This window comes from Phycodurus eques, chromosome 10, assembly GCF_024500275.1.
Source record: "Phycodurus eques isolate BA_2022a chromosome 10, UOR_Pequ_1.1, whole genome shotgun sequence".
Taxonomy (NCBI): Eukaryota; Metazoa; Chordata; class Actinopteri; order Syngnathiformes; family Syngnathidae; genus Phycodurus; species Phycodurus eques.
This window is the reverse complement of record NC_084534.1, coordinates 2,275,937-2,292,538: the sequence shown is the minus strand read 5'-3', so window position 1 is coordinate 2,292,538 and position 16,602 is coordinate 2,275,937. Positions and strand designations below refer to the sequence as shown.

Genomic DNA, 16,602 nt, shown 5'->3' with positions numbered 1-16,602 from the left:
GTCTAGTACTCGCACTCTTTTACTACAAAGCTACGGTATTGTAACGTGCAGAATGTGGTTTGGCATTGTCTTGCTGAAATAAGCAGGGTCGTCCAATGAAAAAGACGTTGCTTGGATGGCAGCATATGTTTCTCCAAAACCTGTATGTACCTTTCAGCATAAATGGTGCCTTCACAGATGTGTAAGTTACCCATGCCATTAGCACTAACACAGCCCCATCCCATCACAGATGCTGGCTTTTGAACTTTGCGTCCATAACAGTCCGGATAGTTATTTTCCTCTTTGGCCCGGAGGACACAATGTCCACAATTTCCAAAAACAATTTGAAATATGGACTCGTCGGACCACAGAACACTTTTCCACTTTTCATCAGTCCATCTTAAATGAGCTCGGGCCCAGAGAAGCCGGCGGCGTTACTGGGTCTTGTTGATAAATGATTTTAGCTCTGCATAGTAGAAATTCAAGTTGCACTTACGGATGTAGCTCCGAACTGTATTTACTGACATTGGTTTTCTGAAGTGTGCTGAGCCCATGTGGTGATATCCTTTACACATTGATGTAGGTTTTTTAATGCAGAGCCGCCTGAGGGATCGAAGGTCATGGGCATTGAATGTCGGTTTTCGACCTTGCCGCTTACATGCGGTGATTTCTCCAAATTCGCTGAACCTTTTGATGATATTATGGACCGTAGATGATGAAATCCCTAAATTCCTTGCAATTGTACGTTGAGGAACATTGTCCTGAGCAATTCAAGGACGCTCCTTTTATACCCAATCATGGCACCCACCTGTTCCCAATTAGCCTGTTCACCTGTGGGATGTTCCAAACAGGTGTTTGATGAGCATTCCTCACTTTCTCAGTTTTTTTTGCCACCTGCCCCATCTTTTTTGGAACGTGTTGCAGCCATAAAATTCTAAGTTCATGATTACTTGCTAGAAACAATAAAGTTTATCAGTATGAACGTTAAATATCTTGTCTTTGTAGTGTATTCAATTAAATATAGGTTGCACATGATTTGCAAATGATTGTATTCTGTTTTTATTTATGTTTAACACAACGTCCCAACTTCATTGGAATTGGGGTTGTAGTATATCTTATTAACATGTACACTACTACTTCTTTTGTTTCTTTTTCCCCATTAGTAGGTGTCTGTGCTTCCAGAGGTCCAGCCAACAACAGCAACACCACTATCTGCTATAATTATTTTTGTTGTTGTAATTCTATTAATAGCTGCAATATACCTTTATCTTTGGTGCTAATCACCATGTTTTTGAAGTTCAAATCCCTCTTCAAATGGGATTACATTTTTGGCATCTTGTTATCAATTTCATATGGCCTGATAAAATATGCATGCATGGGCTGCTTTAAAAGTGGATTGGTGCCGACTGGTGAGCACATCTGCCTCACAGTTCTGAGGATCCACGTTCAAATACGGCCTCCCTGTGTGGAGTTTGCGTGTTCTCCCGTGCCTGCATGGGTTTTCTCTGTGTACTCCAGTTTCCTCCCACATTCCCAAAGCATGCATGGTAGGTAGATTGACAACTCTAAATTGGTAGCAATGGTTGTTTGTTTTTGTTTGTTGTTTGTCTGTATGTGCCCTGCGACTGGCTGGTGACCAATTCAGATTGTACCCTGCCTCTCCCCCAGAGTCAGCTAAAATAGGCTGGATGGGTTGCTTTAAAAGAAAATTTAATCAAAATACAAATTGTTATCCCCCTGCCTGTGTTAGTATCAACCTGAACATGGCAGGAAATTACTGATAAAAACTGCAGCTCGATGGGGGCATCGCCGTGAAGTGGACTAAACATGAAAATGGGGTTTTTAGTGAATTTCAAATTTAGTTTTTTCCGTGCTGCAATTTTTGCCAAAATATCCCATAACCCGATGCCGTCAAATGTTTTACAGTTAAAAAAAGATGTAGTTCTGTCAAGGATTAATCATTCAAGTGTCATCATGCCACACCTGCCTTCAGTGGATTTTTCACCAGAGCAATATAATAATAAAACTTTCATGATTGGATTGGTGTTTGGTGGGGGGGGGAAAAAAACAAAAAAAAAACAGCAAATCTTATTTCAACACAGTAGCAGATTTTTTCTCCAGAGAAATGGGCCAACTATCAGTTACACATTTTGCTCCAATAAAACATAATCTCTAGTCTGTCTATGACAGATTATATGTGTTAGCACTTGTTAACAGTTAATCTCAGATTATGTTTAATTTCTTAAAACATCTTCGGTTATTTAACTTTACCAGTATTAGGCCACATATGGGCCTGTCTACTGTCACTGTATACATGAAATTGTGAGTGCTGACATATATTCTGAAATTAAGAGGCCATAGTTAAATAATCTTCTTACTGGCATTACAAAGGCAAATGTATGGTGTAATTTCAATTAAAAGGAAATACAATCTTATTTTTTTTCAGGAGGACAACTCAGCGAGATATGTTTAATGAACCCATAGTTATCACCAGGCAACTAACTTAATAGTAATAGTAATAGTACAGTTGGACCAAAAAAAAGATAAAAAGTCTAGGATGTTCTTCTTCAGATTAAAGATGGTGCTAGATATTACACATTTGGTTGTTTCCAACATGATTTGTTGATACGATTTGAAATGGAATCTCTTTACTATAAATCAGAGAGAAACTGTGGTACTTACTCTCAACTCAGGCCTGTTGAAAAGATTTTAAGGCCATAATCTTGTCAGATGACAGTAAAAAAACATGTTAGGTCACAAAACATGATAAAATCTATTTTCAGTATTGTTGCGAAAAAGCAAATAAAGTGTGCAGTTATGTTTAAATGAAAACAAATCTATGTGGTAAATACAAACTGATAATACATGTGAATTTGCTGACAAGTGGGCCATGTTCAAGATCGGTATATATTGGTCTTTCTTTCTTGGCCTAATCAGATGAATAGTTATTGAAAATCATTATGATGATGATACAAAAGAATATAATAGGATCAAAGTTAAGGCAAAATTGTCTGATCTTTGTTATCAAAATACATTTCGCTGTACCATGTATACACAAAGGTAGCTATTTTGAAAACATCTTGGCGTTTCATCCATGTGCAAACTCAGATTTAGGTCACTAAAAGAAAACTAGCAAAATCCATTCATGGCAGTTTAGGATTTTGGTGGCCCTAAATGAGATTTTATGTGCCCCCACAGCCGCCAAATCAAGCACACTGAGGATGAACACACACACAAGCTAGAGAAGGGTAAATTAATTATCAACAAATATCTTACTTTATTTTGAAATGTCTATTAACAATATAGAAAATATCTATAGTATAGAATAGGTTAGGTTTGGTGTTAAAATAGTAGACAAATTGAAAAAAATATCCATCATTAATTAGAAATTATGTTGAAGTTCTACTTAGGTTGCCAAGCAAAAACTAAGACAAAATTGTTTATTTGATAAACATTAGCTCACTTTAACAATACAATTTCTTTCCAGCCACTGCTTGCCCTGTTAAAATTACAGTTGCTACTGTATATTCAATTTAATTGGCTCCACAAAGCGACACGGTGAACGACTGGTTAGCACATCCGCCTCACAGTTCTGGGGACCGGGGTTCAAATCCCGGCCGCGCCTGTGTAGAGTTTGCATGTTCTCCCCGTGCCTGCGTGGGTTTTCTCTGGGTACTCTGGTTTTCTCCCACATCCCAAAGACATGCATGCTAGGTTGATTGAAGACTCTAAATTGCCCATAGATGTGAATGTGAGTGCGAATGGTTGTTTGTTTATATGTGCCCTGCGATTGGCTGGCGACCAGTTCAGGGTGTACCCAGCCTCTCGCCCGAAAATAGCTGGGATAGGCTCCAGCTCGCCCGCCACCCTAGTGAGGAGAAGCGGGATGGAAAATGGATGGACTGTTCTACAAAAATGTTTTTAAGTAGCTAACAAAAGCTCGTCATCCAATACGCTCAAAGATTAATTGGTTACTAATTATGTTTATAATTAATGATAATAATTGTTTCTAATTAATAACAATGATTGTTTCTAATTAATAACTTAGACTAGCTAACAATCTTAAAAACAACAACTTTATTCTAATAAAAATGCTTTGTATTCCTGTATATTTGCCATGCATTTATGTCTAGCCAGCAGGTAAGGGTTTAAAATAAACTGTGGATTTTTATTGTTAAATTTGTACAAAAACAAGTTTAAGAACCACTATAAGAAACTCAACTGTAACGTTCATTCAGATTTTTTCCTTCTCCAGTTCTCTTTGTCTTTTCAAAGCAGACCCCAAAACAACAAAACAACAGTATCACTGAAAAGCTCTAAATGTCCTCTATAGAGGGCAAAAGGAGTTAACTCAGTAGGTAGTGGGTGGGAGATAATGTGTTCCAGTGTACAAATGTCCACTACAGAGGACATATTTGAACTACAGGAGGAGACGATGCATTTTGATAAAAGTATCATTGTTCCCCATCTCTAACTTTCCCTGTCCATACTGGACTCTGTGGCTCCTTCAAAAACTCTTCAGCCCAAAATAAAAACTGAGCACTGATTTAATGACACTACTCGCGCAGCTCGGCGGGAGTCCCACAAAGTCGAACATAGGTGGAAGAAGGACAAGCTCCAGGTCTCCCACCAAATCTTAAAAAAAACTGTTGCTGATGTTATCAAAACACTGTTAAGGAGGCTTAACACTTGTCGAACACTATCTAAATTGCCACAACCCACGTGTTATTTAAAACAATTGACTCTGTCCTTTAGGCGGCACGGTGGCCGACTGGTTAGAGTGTCAGCCTCACATATCTGAGGAATCCCCGGCCCTGCCTGCGTGGGTTTTCTCCGGGCACTCCGGTTTCCTCCCTCATCCCAAAAACATGCATTAATTGGAGACTCTAAATTCCCCGTAGGTATTAATGTGAGTGCGGATGGTTGTTTGTTTGTATGTGCCCTGCAATTGGCTGGCAACCAGTTCAGGGTGCACCCCGACTCCTGCCCGATGATAGCTGGGATAGGCTCCAGCACGCCCGCGACCCTAGTGTGGAGAAGCGGCTCAGAAAATGGATGGACGGATGGACGGATGGATGGATGGATTTACTGTACTGTGAGGTTCCACCACCAAGTTTTGTTCTCTCCTTTCCTGCCAGAAGATACACCAAGTACTCTCTCTTGGTACTCTCCTCTCTATATATAACAAATAAACATATAAACAAACAAAAATTTGCACTCACATTCACACCTACGGGCAATTTAGAGTTGTCAATTAACCTACCATGCATGTTTTTGGGATGTGGGAGGAAACCGGAGTGCCCGGAGAAAACCCACGCAGGCACGGGGAGAACATGCAAACTCCATACAGGTGGGGCCGGGGATTGAACCCCGGTCCTCAGAACTGTGAGGCAGACGCTCTAACTAGTCGCCCACCATGCCTCCCGTACAGGAAATCATACAAGGAAAAAGGTTAGCTCAGAAGAAGTGGGACACTGAGAGGACCGAGGAGAGGCGAAAGGAATACATTGAGATGCGACACAGGGCAAAGGCCAAACAAGAGGCATATGATGACATGTATGCAAGGTTGGACACTAAAGAAGGAGAAAATTATCTATACAGGCTGGCCAGACAGAGGGATAGAGATGGGAAGGATGTGCAGGAGGTTAAGGTGATTAAGGATAGAGATGGAAATATGTTGACTGGTGCCAGCAGTGTGCTAGCTAGATGAAAGAATACTTTGAGGAGTTGATGAATGAGGAAAATGAGAGAGAAGGGGGAGTAGAAGTGGCAAGTGTGGTTGACCAGGAAGTGGCAATGATTAGTAAGGGGGAAGTTAGAAAGGCTTTAAAGAGGATGAAAAATGGAAACACAGTTGGTCCTGATGACATTCCTGTGGAGGTGTGGAAGCATCTTGGAGAGATGGGTGTGGAGGTTTTGACCAGCTTGTTCAATAGAATTCTAGTGCGTGAGAAGATGCCTGAGGAACGGAGGAAACATGTGCTGGTGCCCATTTTTAAGAACAAGGGTGATGTGCAGAGCTGTAGGAACTATAGAGGAATAAAGTTGATGAGCCACACAATGAAGTTATGGGAAAGAGTAGTGGGGTCTAGACTCAGGACAGAAGTGAGTATTTGTGAGCAACAGTATGGTTTCATGCCTAGAAAGAGTACCACAGATGCATTATTTGCCTTGAGGATGTTGATGGAAAAGTACAGAGAAGGTCAGAAGGAGCGACATTGTGTCTTTGTAGATCTAGAGAAAGCCTATGACAGAGAGGAACTGTGGTACTGCATGCGGCGGTCTGGAGTGGCAGAGAAGTATGTTAGAATATGTACGAGGGCAGCAGAACAGCAGTGAGGTGTGTTGTAGGTGTGACAGACGAATTTAAGGTGGAGGTTGGACTGCATTAGCGATCAGCCCTGAGCCCCTTCCAGTTTGCAGTGGTGATGGATAGGCTGACAGATAAGGTTAGACTGGAATCCCAGTGGACCATGATGTTTGCAGATGACATTGTGATCTCCAGTGAAAGCAGGGAGCAGGTGGAGGAACAGTTAGAAAGATGGAGCCATGCAATGGAAAGCAGAGGAATGAACATCAGCCGAAGTAAGACAGAATATACGTGCATGAATGAGAGGAGTGGTGGGGGAAGAGTGAGGCTACAGGGAGAAGAGATAGCAAGGGTGGAGGTCTTTAAATACTTGGGGTCACCCGCCCAGAGCAATGGAAGAAGACGGGAGATTTTCCTCCACCCGTTCCAGAGCAATTGGAGCGGGTGGAGGAAGTGTTATGTGACAGAAGAGTCTCTGCTAGGATGAAGGTCAAAGTTTATAAAACAGTGGTGAGGCCAGCCATGATGTACGGATTAGAGACAGTGACACTGAAGAGACAACAGGAAGCAGAGCTGGAGGTGGCGGAAATGAAGATGTTGAGTTTCGCTCTCGGAGTGACCAGGTTGGATAAAACAGGTTGGACAGCCAAGGTTCGATGTTTTGGAGACAAAGTTAGAAAGAGCAGATTTCGATGGTTGGACACGTCCAGAGGAGAAATAGTGAGCATATTGGTAGAAGGATGATGAGGATGGAGCTGCCAGGCAAGAGAGCAAGAGGAAGACCAAAGAGAAGATTGATGGATGTCGTGAGGGAAGACATGAGGGCAGTTGGTGTTAGAGAGGAGGATGCAGGAGATAGGCTTACATGGAAAAGGATGACGCGCTGTGGCGACCCCTAAAGGGACAAGCCGAAAGGAAAAGAAGAAGAAGTCAGAAGACCATTACAATAGTTTACTTGAGATAAAACCATGGATGAGCTTCTCCTGGTCTGCTTGACACATGGAAGCATTCACACTGGATATGTTCTTCAGATGGTAGAAGGCAGTTTTACCAATTGATTTTATATGACTGTTGAAAGTCAGGTCAGAATCTATCAGCACGCCAACATTTCGGACTTCATCTTTGGTTTTTAAAGCGAGTGACTCCAGGTATTTACTAACAGCAATCCTCTTTATTGCAAAAAACAATTATCTCAGTTTTGTTGTGGTAGTAGGTAAGAGGGAGCACATAACTCTGGTCCTGGCCTCCCTCCATTGGGTGCCTGTGCATTTTTGAATACATTTTAAGATTCTTTTATTTCTTTTTAAATCTCAAAATGGTCTTGTCCCGCATTACCTCGCCGAGCTACTCCATCCCTTCTCCCCTGCACAGTTCCTCAGGTCAGCTGATCAGCTGCTTCTTGAGGTACCAAGGTCTCAGCGAAGCTCAGAGGGGGTAGGGCCTTTTCTGTTACTGGTCCCACACTATGGAATGACCTCCCATTGCACATAAGAGAAGTCTACTGTCTATTTTTAAAACCAGTCTTAAAACCCACTTTTATTCTCTGGCTTTCAACCTGGCTTAAGACTCAGCATCTTTTTTTAGTGTTTTTATTGTTTTCTGTTTGTTTTTGTTTTAATTATTTTTATTATTTTTTTTTAATCTTAAATTGGTTTTAAATTGATTGGCTGGCAACCAGTTCAGGGTGTACCCCGCCTCCTGCCCGATGACAGCTGGGATAGGCTCCAGCACGCCCGCGACCCTAGTGAGGAGAAGCGGCTCAGAAAATGGATGGATGGATGGTTTTAAATTGGTTTTGATTTCAGGTCTGGTTGTATTTAAAGTGCTTTATAAATAAAGTTGAGTTGAGTTGATTTCGTAAAATATGTTGCAGTATGTTAAAAGTATGTTATATCTTAAAGGTGTGCGCAAAAATGGCAATCTGAAGATTACAGTGTAAGAATTACATTTAAAAAATCATAATAATTCATTTTTAAAAAAGAAACATTGTCACGTCTGTCTCCGTTTTCAGGTCACTGCTTTTGTAGTTAAGCGAGTGTCACTTGCCACTTCCTGGGTTATTTAGTACTTCCGGTTTTATTTTGAAAGTCACTGATGGTGTAGTGGTACACTTGCCTGATTTTGGTGCGGGCAGCGTGGGTTCAGTTCCCACTCAGTGGCGGTGTGAATGTGAGTGCGAGTGGTTGTCCATGTCTATATGTGCTTTGCGATTGACTGGCGACCAGTTCAGGGTGTAGTCCGCCTTTCGCCCAAAGTCAGCTGGGATAGGCTCCAGCGCCCCGTGACCCTAACCAGGATAAGCGGTGTTGAAATGGATGGATGGATGGTTTTATTTTGGTGAGTCACGCGGCGTTTGTATTAGTTCTAGTTTTTCTTTCTTTGCCACCTGTCACTTCAGGTGTTTCTAATTTGGGTTAATTAATAATGACATTTAAGACCTGGGCTTCCACTCTTTCAGTTACAGAACGTGGCACCTAGTAAATCTTTGTACCCAGCATTCCTAGCCATAGTTCGACCTTGTGTATGACTGTGCTCGTTTTTTAAACCTTGTCCTTGCCCCACTTCTTTTTGGATACTGTTGCTTGGTTGGATTGACTACCTGTGTGCCGAACCCTGCATGTAATAAACTGCCTAAGTTTGCCTCTTACCAACTATGTCTTGTCCTTTGTGTCCTACCTGGTCTGTGTCAGAAACCTTGTCAAACATTATGACCTGCATGTTCATATGTCTCGTATTATGGTTCCGTCTTCTGTCTCAACTACAGTACGCCTCCCACTTTATATGCACATTGTACAGACATAAGTATATGAGTAAAGGATGGGTTATTTATTGGCCTGTTTTTGATGCTATATTTGAAATTGTCACCCTAAGTAATTAAATAATTGTGCAACAATGCGGTCTGTGTACAGATCACAGCGGACATGGAGGAGGAGGCAAAGAGGTCCAGGACAATATCTCCCGAAGAGTCGGTCAGTGTGAATGAAGTGAACTTGCTGTCTTGCATACTAACCTACTGTCAAAATGCTACCAACTGTTCATGTAATACTAATAAACTCTCAAAATAATACAATACTTAAAAGGGTTTAATCAGGACCTGACTGAGAACAAGGCACAGGTGCATCAGAGGAAGCTGGAAGTCAGTAAGGAACTACCAGAACACAAAAACATAAAATAACATTAATAATGGATTTCTAGTTTCAACATTACTTAATTGGAAAAACAAAAATTACATGTGAGCTGAAGAAAACTACCAAGAAAGGCAAATCTTCTACTCTATGCTGATGGAATTTTATCATAATTACTGTAGCCATGACCTCAGATGTCATCTGGAGGTGGGTATTTCATATAAGAAATGCTTAAAATAATTAATCTGTTGTGAAGTACAAAGGCTGTTGTGTAATGATCATATGTTTTTCATAGGTTGATGCATTTATGTCCTTATGGTCTTGCTGTGGTAATGTTTAGCGTCTGCCACCATTTATGCAGGCAATTACTACAGGCACAAGCAAGTCTACATGGAAGGACAGAACAGAGGGGGTGCTCATCTGGTTTGGGGACAATGAATCTGTGGACACTGTGTTTCATTTCCTCTCAATGTTCACGAAGGTCCGAGGAGCCATATTGCATTTTCCAGCTAATAAAACATGTCGATAATCATCTGCAGGCTTCTGTTGCACAATTTATTTAGGCATGCTAAACACTTGTCTTTGAATAAGGATGGGTCTGTTTACGAAATGTTAAAGGATGTATTTGGATGTTTAATTTACAGTGTTATTGTTATCCAAACTATTATTTTATTGTTTTTAAATTCAAATGTAAAACTGGTAATCTGGATATTTTGAATGGCAAAAGCATGATATTGGGGACTTTGGCAGTGGCCAAAGGCAGGGACCTTGGCGATCCGATTCCGGCTACAGAAGCTGGCTCTAGGGATGTGGAATGCCAACCTCTCTGAAAGGAAAAGAGCCCAAGCTGGTGTGCGAGGTTAAGAAGTTCAGACTAGATATCGTCAGGCTCACCTCCACACACATCTTTGGCTCCTCAAGTCCAGTCCTCTTGAGAGCATTTGGCTCTTTTCCACTCTGGAGTTTCCCACGGTGAGAGAAGTTGAGCAGGTGTGGGCAGACTTATTTCCCCCCCAACTCTGTGCCTGTACTTTGGGGTTCACCCCGTTGGACAAGAGGGTAGCTTCCCTCCGCCTTTGGCTGGGCGGATGGGTCCTGAGTGTTGTCTGTGCCTATGCACCAAACTGGAGCTCAGAGTACACGCCCTTCTTGGAGTCCTTGGAGGGCGTCGTGTGGAGACTCCCTCATTCTGCTGGGGGACTTCAATGCTCACGTGGGCAATGGCAGTGAGACCTGGAAGGGTGTGATTGGGAAGAATGACAACCCCCCCCGCCCCTCCCCCAATAAGACCAGTCTTCTGTTATTGGCTAATGAGCACCAATTTCAGACATAAGGGTTTCCACATGTGCACTTGGCACCAGGACACCCTAGGCCGCAGTTCGATGATCAGATTTGCGGTCGTATTATCGGACTTGCGGCCGCATGTCCTGGACAAGAGGGGGATGGAGCTTTCAACCGATCACCACCCGGTAGTGAGTTGGCTCTGATGGTGGGGAAAGATGCCGGGCCGACCTGACAGACCAAAACGTATCGTGAGGGTCTGTTGGGAATGTCTGGGAGAGTCCCCTGTCAGAAGGAGCTTCTACTCCTACAGAACTTCTCCCATGTTTTGGGGGCAGCAGGGGACATTGAGTCTGGGTGAACCATGTGGTAGACACCAGCTGTATCAATGTTTTGGGGATGTGGGAGGAAACCAGAGTATCTGGAGAAAATCCACGCAGGCACCGGGAGAACATGCAAACTCAACACAGGCGAGGTCGGATTTGAACCCGCATCCTCAGAACTGTGAGGCAGATGTGCTAACCAGTCGACCGCCTTTAGATTACAAAAAAAGAAAATCCTACCTTTCACGCTGATGAAAACCATATCAAGTGCAAGACGGTATTCACTTCTTTACCTTGCTGTGATTGGTCACGTGTTGTCAATCGAAAAATCTCCACTTTGATTGGTCAAATGGTCAACATGTTGGAAATGGTGACTGATACACTGAAGCCCCCCTAAAATAGACCTACCGATGCCACTGGACATACCATACGTATATAATTTGTATATGTATATACTGTAATTCCGAGATAATCTATGTCAATCTTGTGGAGCATTCAATAAAGAAATTGTGGCCGACCCTGAGCCGTTGTAGCTGCTTGTAGTTGTAGCCCTAAACAACCACATAAACTGTTTATGCCACGGGCCAGCCCTGCTGATGTCCCTAGTGATGATAATAAAACAGGCATATGCATGCATCCAGTAAACTTGATTATTTGTCCCTATTGAAAAACAGCAACTCTGAGACACTGACATTTTAAGATTTGGGAAGCTTTGTTTTAGGTAGAGGTTTTGAGAGACTAAAAAAATAAGAATGGAGTGACAAGAAAAGCACAACAGAGCAGCCAGAGACACCTTCATCGGCCTCTGTGATGCCGCCGGCAGAACTAATACAACATGACAACAAAGACAAGTCGTACTGAAACTAATTCTGACAGAAAACCTCTCGTGAAGGAAAAACAGATACTGGGCCAAGCAATGGGTCAAGAATCAACAAGAAGTAGCACCGGACACCTCTGTCACATCCAACAGCAAGGAAGAGGATAGGAGACGGATTGCACCTGAAGGCCTCCCTTCAACGAAATGGCACAGACAAATAGATGCAAACATATACATACGTCTCCACTGGTCCATGCAAAGAGGCTTAAGCATAAAGATACACATTGGAATCTGATGATCAGGTGCATTGTCATTGTGGTCTACTGAAATACAGAATTACTGTCTGTACATACTGTATAATTGTGCTTCAAAGTAACTCAGAGATTTTGTTAGTTGCCATTTTTTGCTTAAATATAAAAAATAGTTGCAAATCACATAAGTATGAATTACAACCAAAAACAACAAAAAAACAAGTTTATACACATTCAAATTCAGTGGGTAGAAAAAGTCTCCACATTCCTGTTGAAATGCCAGGTTGAGATATAAAAAAAAAAAAAAAAGAACAAGATTAATTATTAAAACTTTTTTTTTAAATCTATCATTAATGTGATCATTTAACCAGAACAACTCAATTGAAACAACACTTATACTGTTATTGGGAATCTGGCTCCGTTTAGAATTTACCAATCACAGTCAGCACACACATGCCACCATTTAAAGTGCCTCTGAATAACCCCAAATCAAGTTCAGAAGTTCTAGTAGGCTATTCATGACAATTCTTTAGTCACATCTTACAGCACAAGCACGAGCTTTCACAGCATCAGAGGGATCTCATTGTTCAAAGGTACCAGTCAGGAAGATTTCCAAGGCATTCAATATTCCAAGGAATACAGTGCAGACAGGCATTATTATGTGGAGAAAATATGGCATAACAGTGACATTAACAAGAACGAGATATTCCTCTTAAATTGACGAAAAGAACAGATGAAAACTAATCAGAGAGGATCCTAAGAGCCCTATAGCAACAGTGAAGGAGCTGCATAAGTTTTTGGCAAGTATGGCTGTTCAATACATGTGACAAAAATCTCCCGTCTTCTTCATATGTCTGGGCTTTAGGGTAGGGTGGCGAGACAGAAGCATTATCTTACAAAGAAAAGCATCCAACCCTGGCTACACGTATTTGAAATCTCCCGAATACATGTGGGGAAAATGTGTTTATGGTCCAATGAAAACAAGATTTGACTTTTTGTGCAATGTGGAATTCTACAAAAAGTATCCCCAATTGGAATAGACGGTGCACGAACAACGACAGCTGCAGCAAGAAACCTCCCATTTCAACCGAAGCCTTGTATTGCTCACATCTTGCAAAGAGCCAGCACTGTTAGCCTTGCTGATAGTGGGTTTAGTGATGCATTAGGAAAATGTCACAAGATAGTGGGTCGCTTTAAACGCAGCCATGCTAATACAGAAGAACTACACCAGGAGCAATCAAGACTGGGGCAAGAAAATGAGCCACTCATGCAAGATGTAGCCACAAGGTGGAAATAATCTCTCGTCTTCTGAAGAATCAAGAGGCTGTTTTTGCTTCTTTAAACAAGCAGATGCACAAGCTAGTCATATTAACTCCATCAGAGCTACTAAAATTCAAAAGGATGGCGACTGTCCTTGAGCCATGCAGATAAATAAAAGTATTTTTAATGGCATTTATTGTTTCTTTAAAAAGGTCTATATTTGACAGATATTTTGGAGATAACAATTACTTTCCTGACTTGTCAACTCCAGATTTGTGAATGAACTGATTTGGAGGTGAGACATGTCTCATGCTCATTGGTTTTACCTGCTCTCCGTCACCTGTACCGCACCATGTTTATCTCCGACCTACACTGTCAAATTCAACACTGCCTTCACAAAGGACTTATCCCAACGTGTAGCTACACTCAACCATGAATGGCTCAAGATGGCCACTGTGCTTGACCGACACTTTAAAGATTTAAAATGTCTTGCAAGGGGACAGCGAGCAGAGGGTTGGACCAGCCTTGAGGCCCTACTGCAGGAACAGTGTAAGGATACCACCACACAGGAGCCAGCAAAGAAAAAGAGCTTCTATCTCTGTTTTAGTTTTTTCAAACTCTGATTCAGACAAGAAAAGCCGGTGTAGCAGGGTCCTGAATTTGTACAGAGCAGAATTTAGCATCAGCGAAACAGACTGCCCACTCCAGTGATGGTCCAGTCGAACAGGGACTCACCCACATCTATCTGTCCTGGCCTGCAACTATCTGATTAGCCCAGAAACTTCTGTTCCATGTGAGTTGCTGTTCTCACTTGCAGGTCACATTTACAAAAAAACAAAGCTGCCTTGAGCTCTGGTAATGTGAACAGGCTAGTTTGTCTGAGAAACTGGCTGAAAGTAGAGGAAATTGTCATGAGGGTATTATGAGGCCAATGTGTTTGCTATTTTTTGCAATAAAATGTTCAAAATGTTATGGCCTTATGTACAAAATGATGTTTGCTAAGGGTACTTAGAGTTTCAAGGACTTTCAAATGTCCATTTAAATTTCTTGTTGTTCTACCAGAAAAGGAAAGACATGCACCTCTGTCCTGCATGCTTTTTACTGTCTCTCCCCTTTGTTTTTTATGTCACTCCCCCCCTCCCCTTAAACTTTGTCATGTCCGACTGAAATTTTCAATAAAAATCCATCAGAATACAAAGAACCACAGTTTATTATTCTTATTTATGAATCCTAACTATTTTCTTTGTTTTTATTTTCCAGCTTGAACTGGCTTTGACCTCAACAGGTCATAATTCTAAACCGACCTAAATCAGTACATCACCTCCTGAAGGACCTACTCCACCCTGTCCACTACTCATTTGAACTGTAGTATTGCCCCCAAGGAAACATGACACATCCATCAAAATTCACAATATACAATACATGAACATTTTTTTATCCAAAATATTTAACAATGAACCTCGTCCTGAAAGCCCCCCTCAAAAACACACGTGCAATTAGCATTTAACATCATGAGAACTTGTCTCATTTTATACATTGAACATTTTCTTTTAAATTGCACAAATTGGCAAATTGTGTATGATTAAATGCAGGTTGTGCGAGGCAGGGTTATGTTTAGTATGATGTGCCGTGTGTGCTGAATATATGTACTTACAGTATGCACACTTATTATGGTGTACCTGTTTATGTATCTTGTACATAAATGCACATAACTTTTTTTTTTTTTTTTTGTCTCTGTGTATACACAAACATAGTAATTACTGTATACACAATACCGGTATCTAGAGAATGCCAATATGATACAGAATTCTACAAATGTTTTTAGGTTAAAGTTCATAATCTGTTTTTATTTTAAACGTTTTTTAGTTTTTTTTTGTCAGTTTAGGTTTAATTTCAAAGGATTGTAACAAATGAAATAATCAGTAGTCTGTGGTGCAGTTTTATGATGACAGGTGATTTTAATTATAAAGGCTTTGCTCATTTCAACAGCATACAGGAAAACATTACTCGGAGAACAAAGGGTTAAATCAATAAAAACACAATGCTAGATTTGTTTTTATGCTGATTTGGATAAGATGAAATCAGAGCTATGTCTAAACTCTGGATAACGCAGGTTCCAAAATATCCAGGACGATATAAACACATTGTTGACTTATTCAAAACCAGTTAAGTTTAGCAGTGACTCTATTGAGATTTAAGAGTCTTTGTTGAAGTAAACATGTTTGTGTGAGCCTGTTTAATAGGATGTCAAAGAATGGCTCAAGTCAGAGATTAATCCCCCCCACCCTCACCCACCCCACACACACATACATACGCGTGCGTGCAAAATATCATAGGGGTTTCAGATACCCTGATTCTGATTCATCTTTCCTCTGTAGTCAGCTGTAGTGGGCAATACAGACAGGCCCACAACCGCAGTAAGCACTAAGCGCTCAGAGTTCATGCTAAAGACAGCTGAGATACAGCACGTTGTAATACCAATAATTATTGTATTGCTACTCTTCATGTAATTTTAAAACAATTATGTTCAGCCAAGACCTTTTTTCTACTACTTATTTCAAAATATTTTACTGATGTGTGCTGACACTGAAGAATAAGATATGGAGACCTTATTTATACTGTACCTGCCCATATGACCCGCCCACACTCCACACAAACACAATCACGATTTGAGGCATAAGTGGGAAGAAGATCAGTAAAAAGGCCCTCAGATTAGGCACAGAGATCTGCAATTCATCCAGATGCAGGGATTATTTAAATATATTTAAATGGGGAGCAATCCTCCAATTGGAGAAACTGTATGCTGTTTTGGTGTTACTTGAAACCAGCTTATGCATTTAAAGCAAACAGTGACGTGGCTGAGTTACGAGTTGATTAAAGCGCGAGTGGTTTGCTTTTTTTTTTTTTTACAGCAAGACGATCAAGTGTAGGCAGTCTTCACAAAATCACTGGATGATTGGATGCAATTTGGGCAGAAGATCAATACAGAGAAGTTATGTAGCGAAAGGAGAACTGTTTACTTACATCAAACAATCTTTCAATGTACACTTCCTCATTAACTTTCTCCCGCAGCATGTCCTGGGAGTGTCGAACAAAGGTCACATAACCGTCAGCCACATCCATTCCTGGCTTCTGAAAGAAGAGGTAAGAAGCGGTCATGACAAAAAAAACAAAAAACAAAAAACCATACATTTATGATGCAAACTGGTATTATATAACAATATATAATAATGAATTGAATTATTGAGGTACTATT

The 16,602-nt window shown here is 41.1% G+C and overlaps 1 protein-coding gene across 13 annotated transcripts in view; it reads right to left on the bottom strand.

Annotated features, from left to right (window-relative positions):
- Positions 1-16,602, bottom strand: part of cadpsa (Ca2+-dependent activator protein for secretion a) — a 215,140-nt gene that overhangs the window by 25,723 nt on the left and 172,815 nt on the right. For all 13 annotated transcript variants that reach the window (XM_061687059.1, XM_061687055.1, XM_061687057.1 and 10 more), the window contains one exon: positions 16,371-16,478. In XM_061687059.1, coding sequence (XP_061543043.1) covers positions 16,371-16,478 — 108 coding nt within the window. The remainder of the gene's footprint in view (positions 1-16,370; positions 16,479-16,602) is intronic.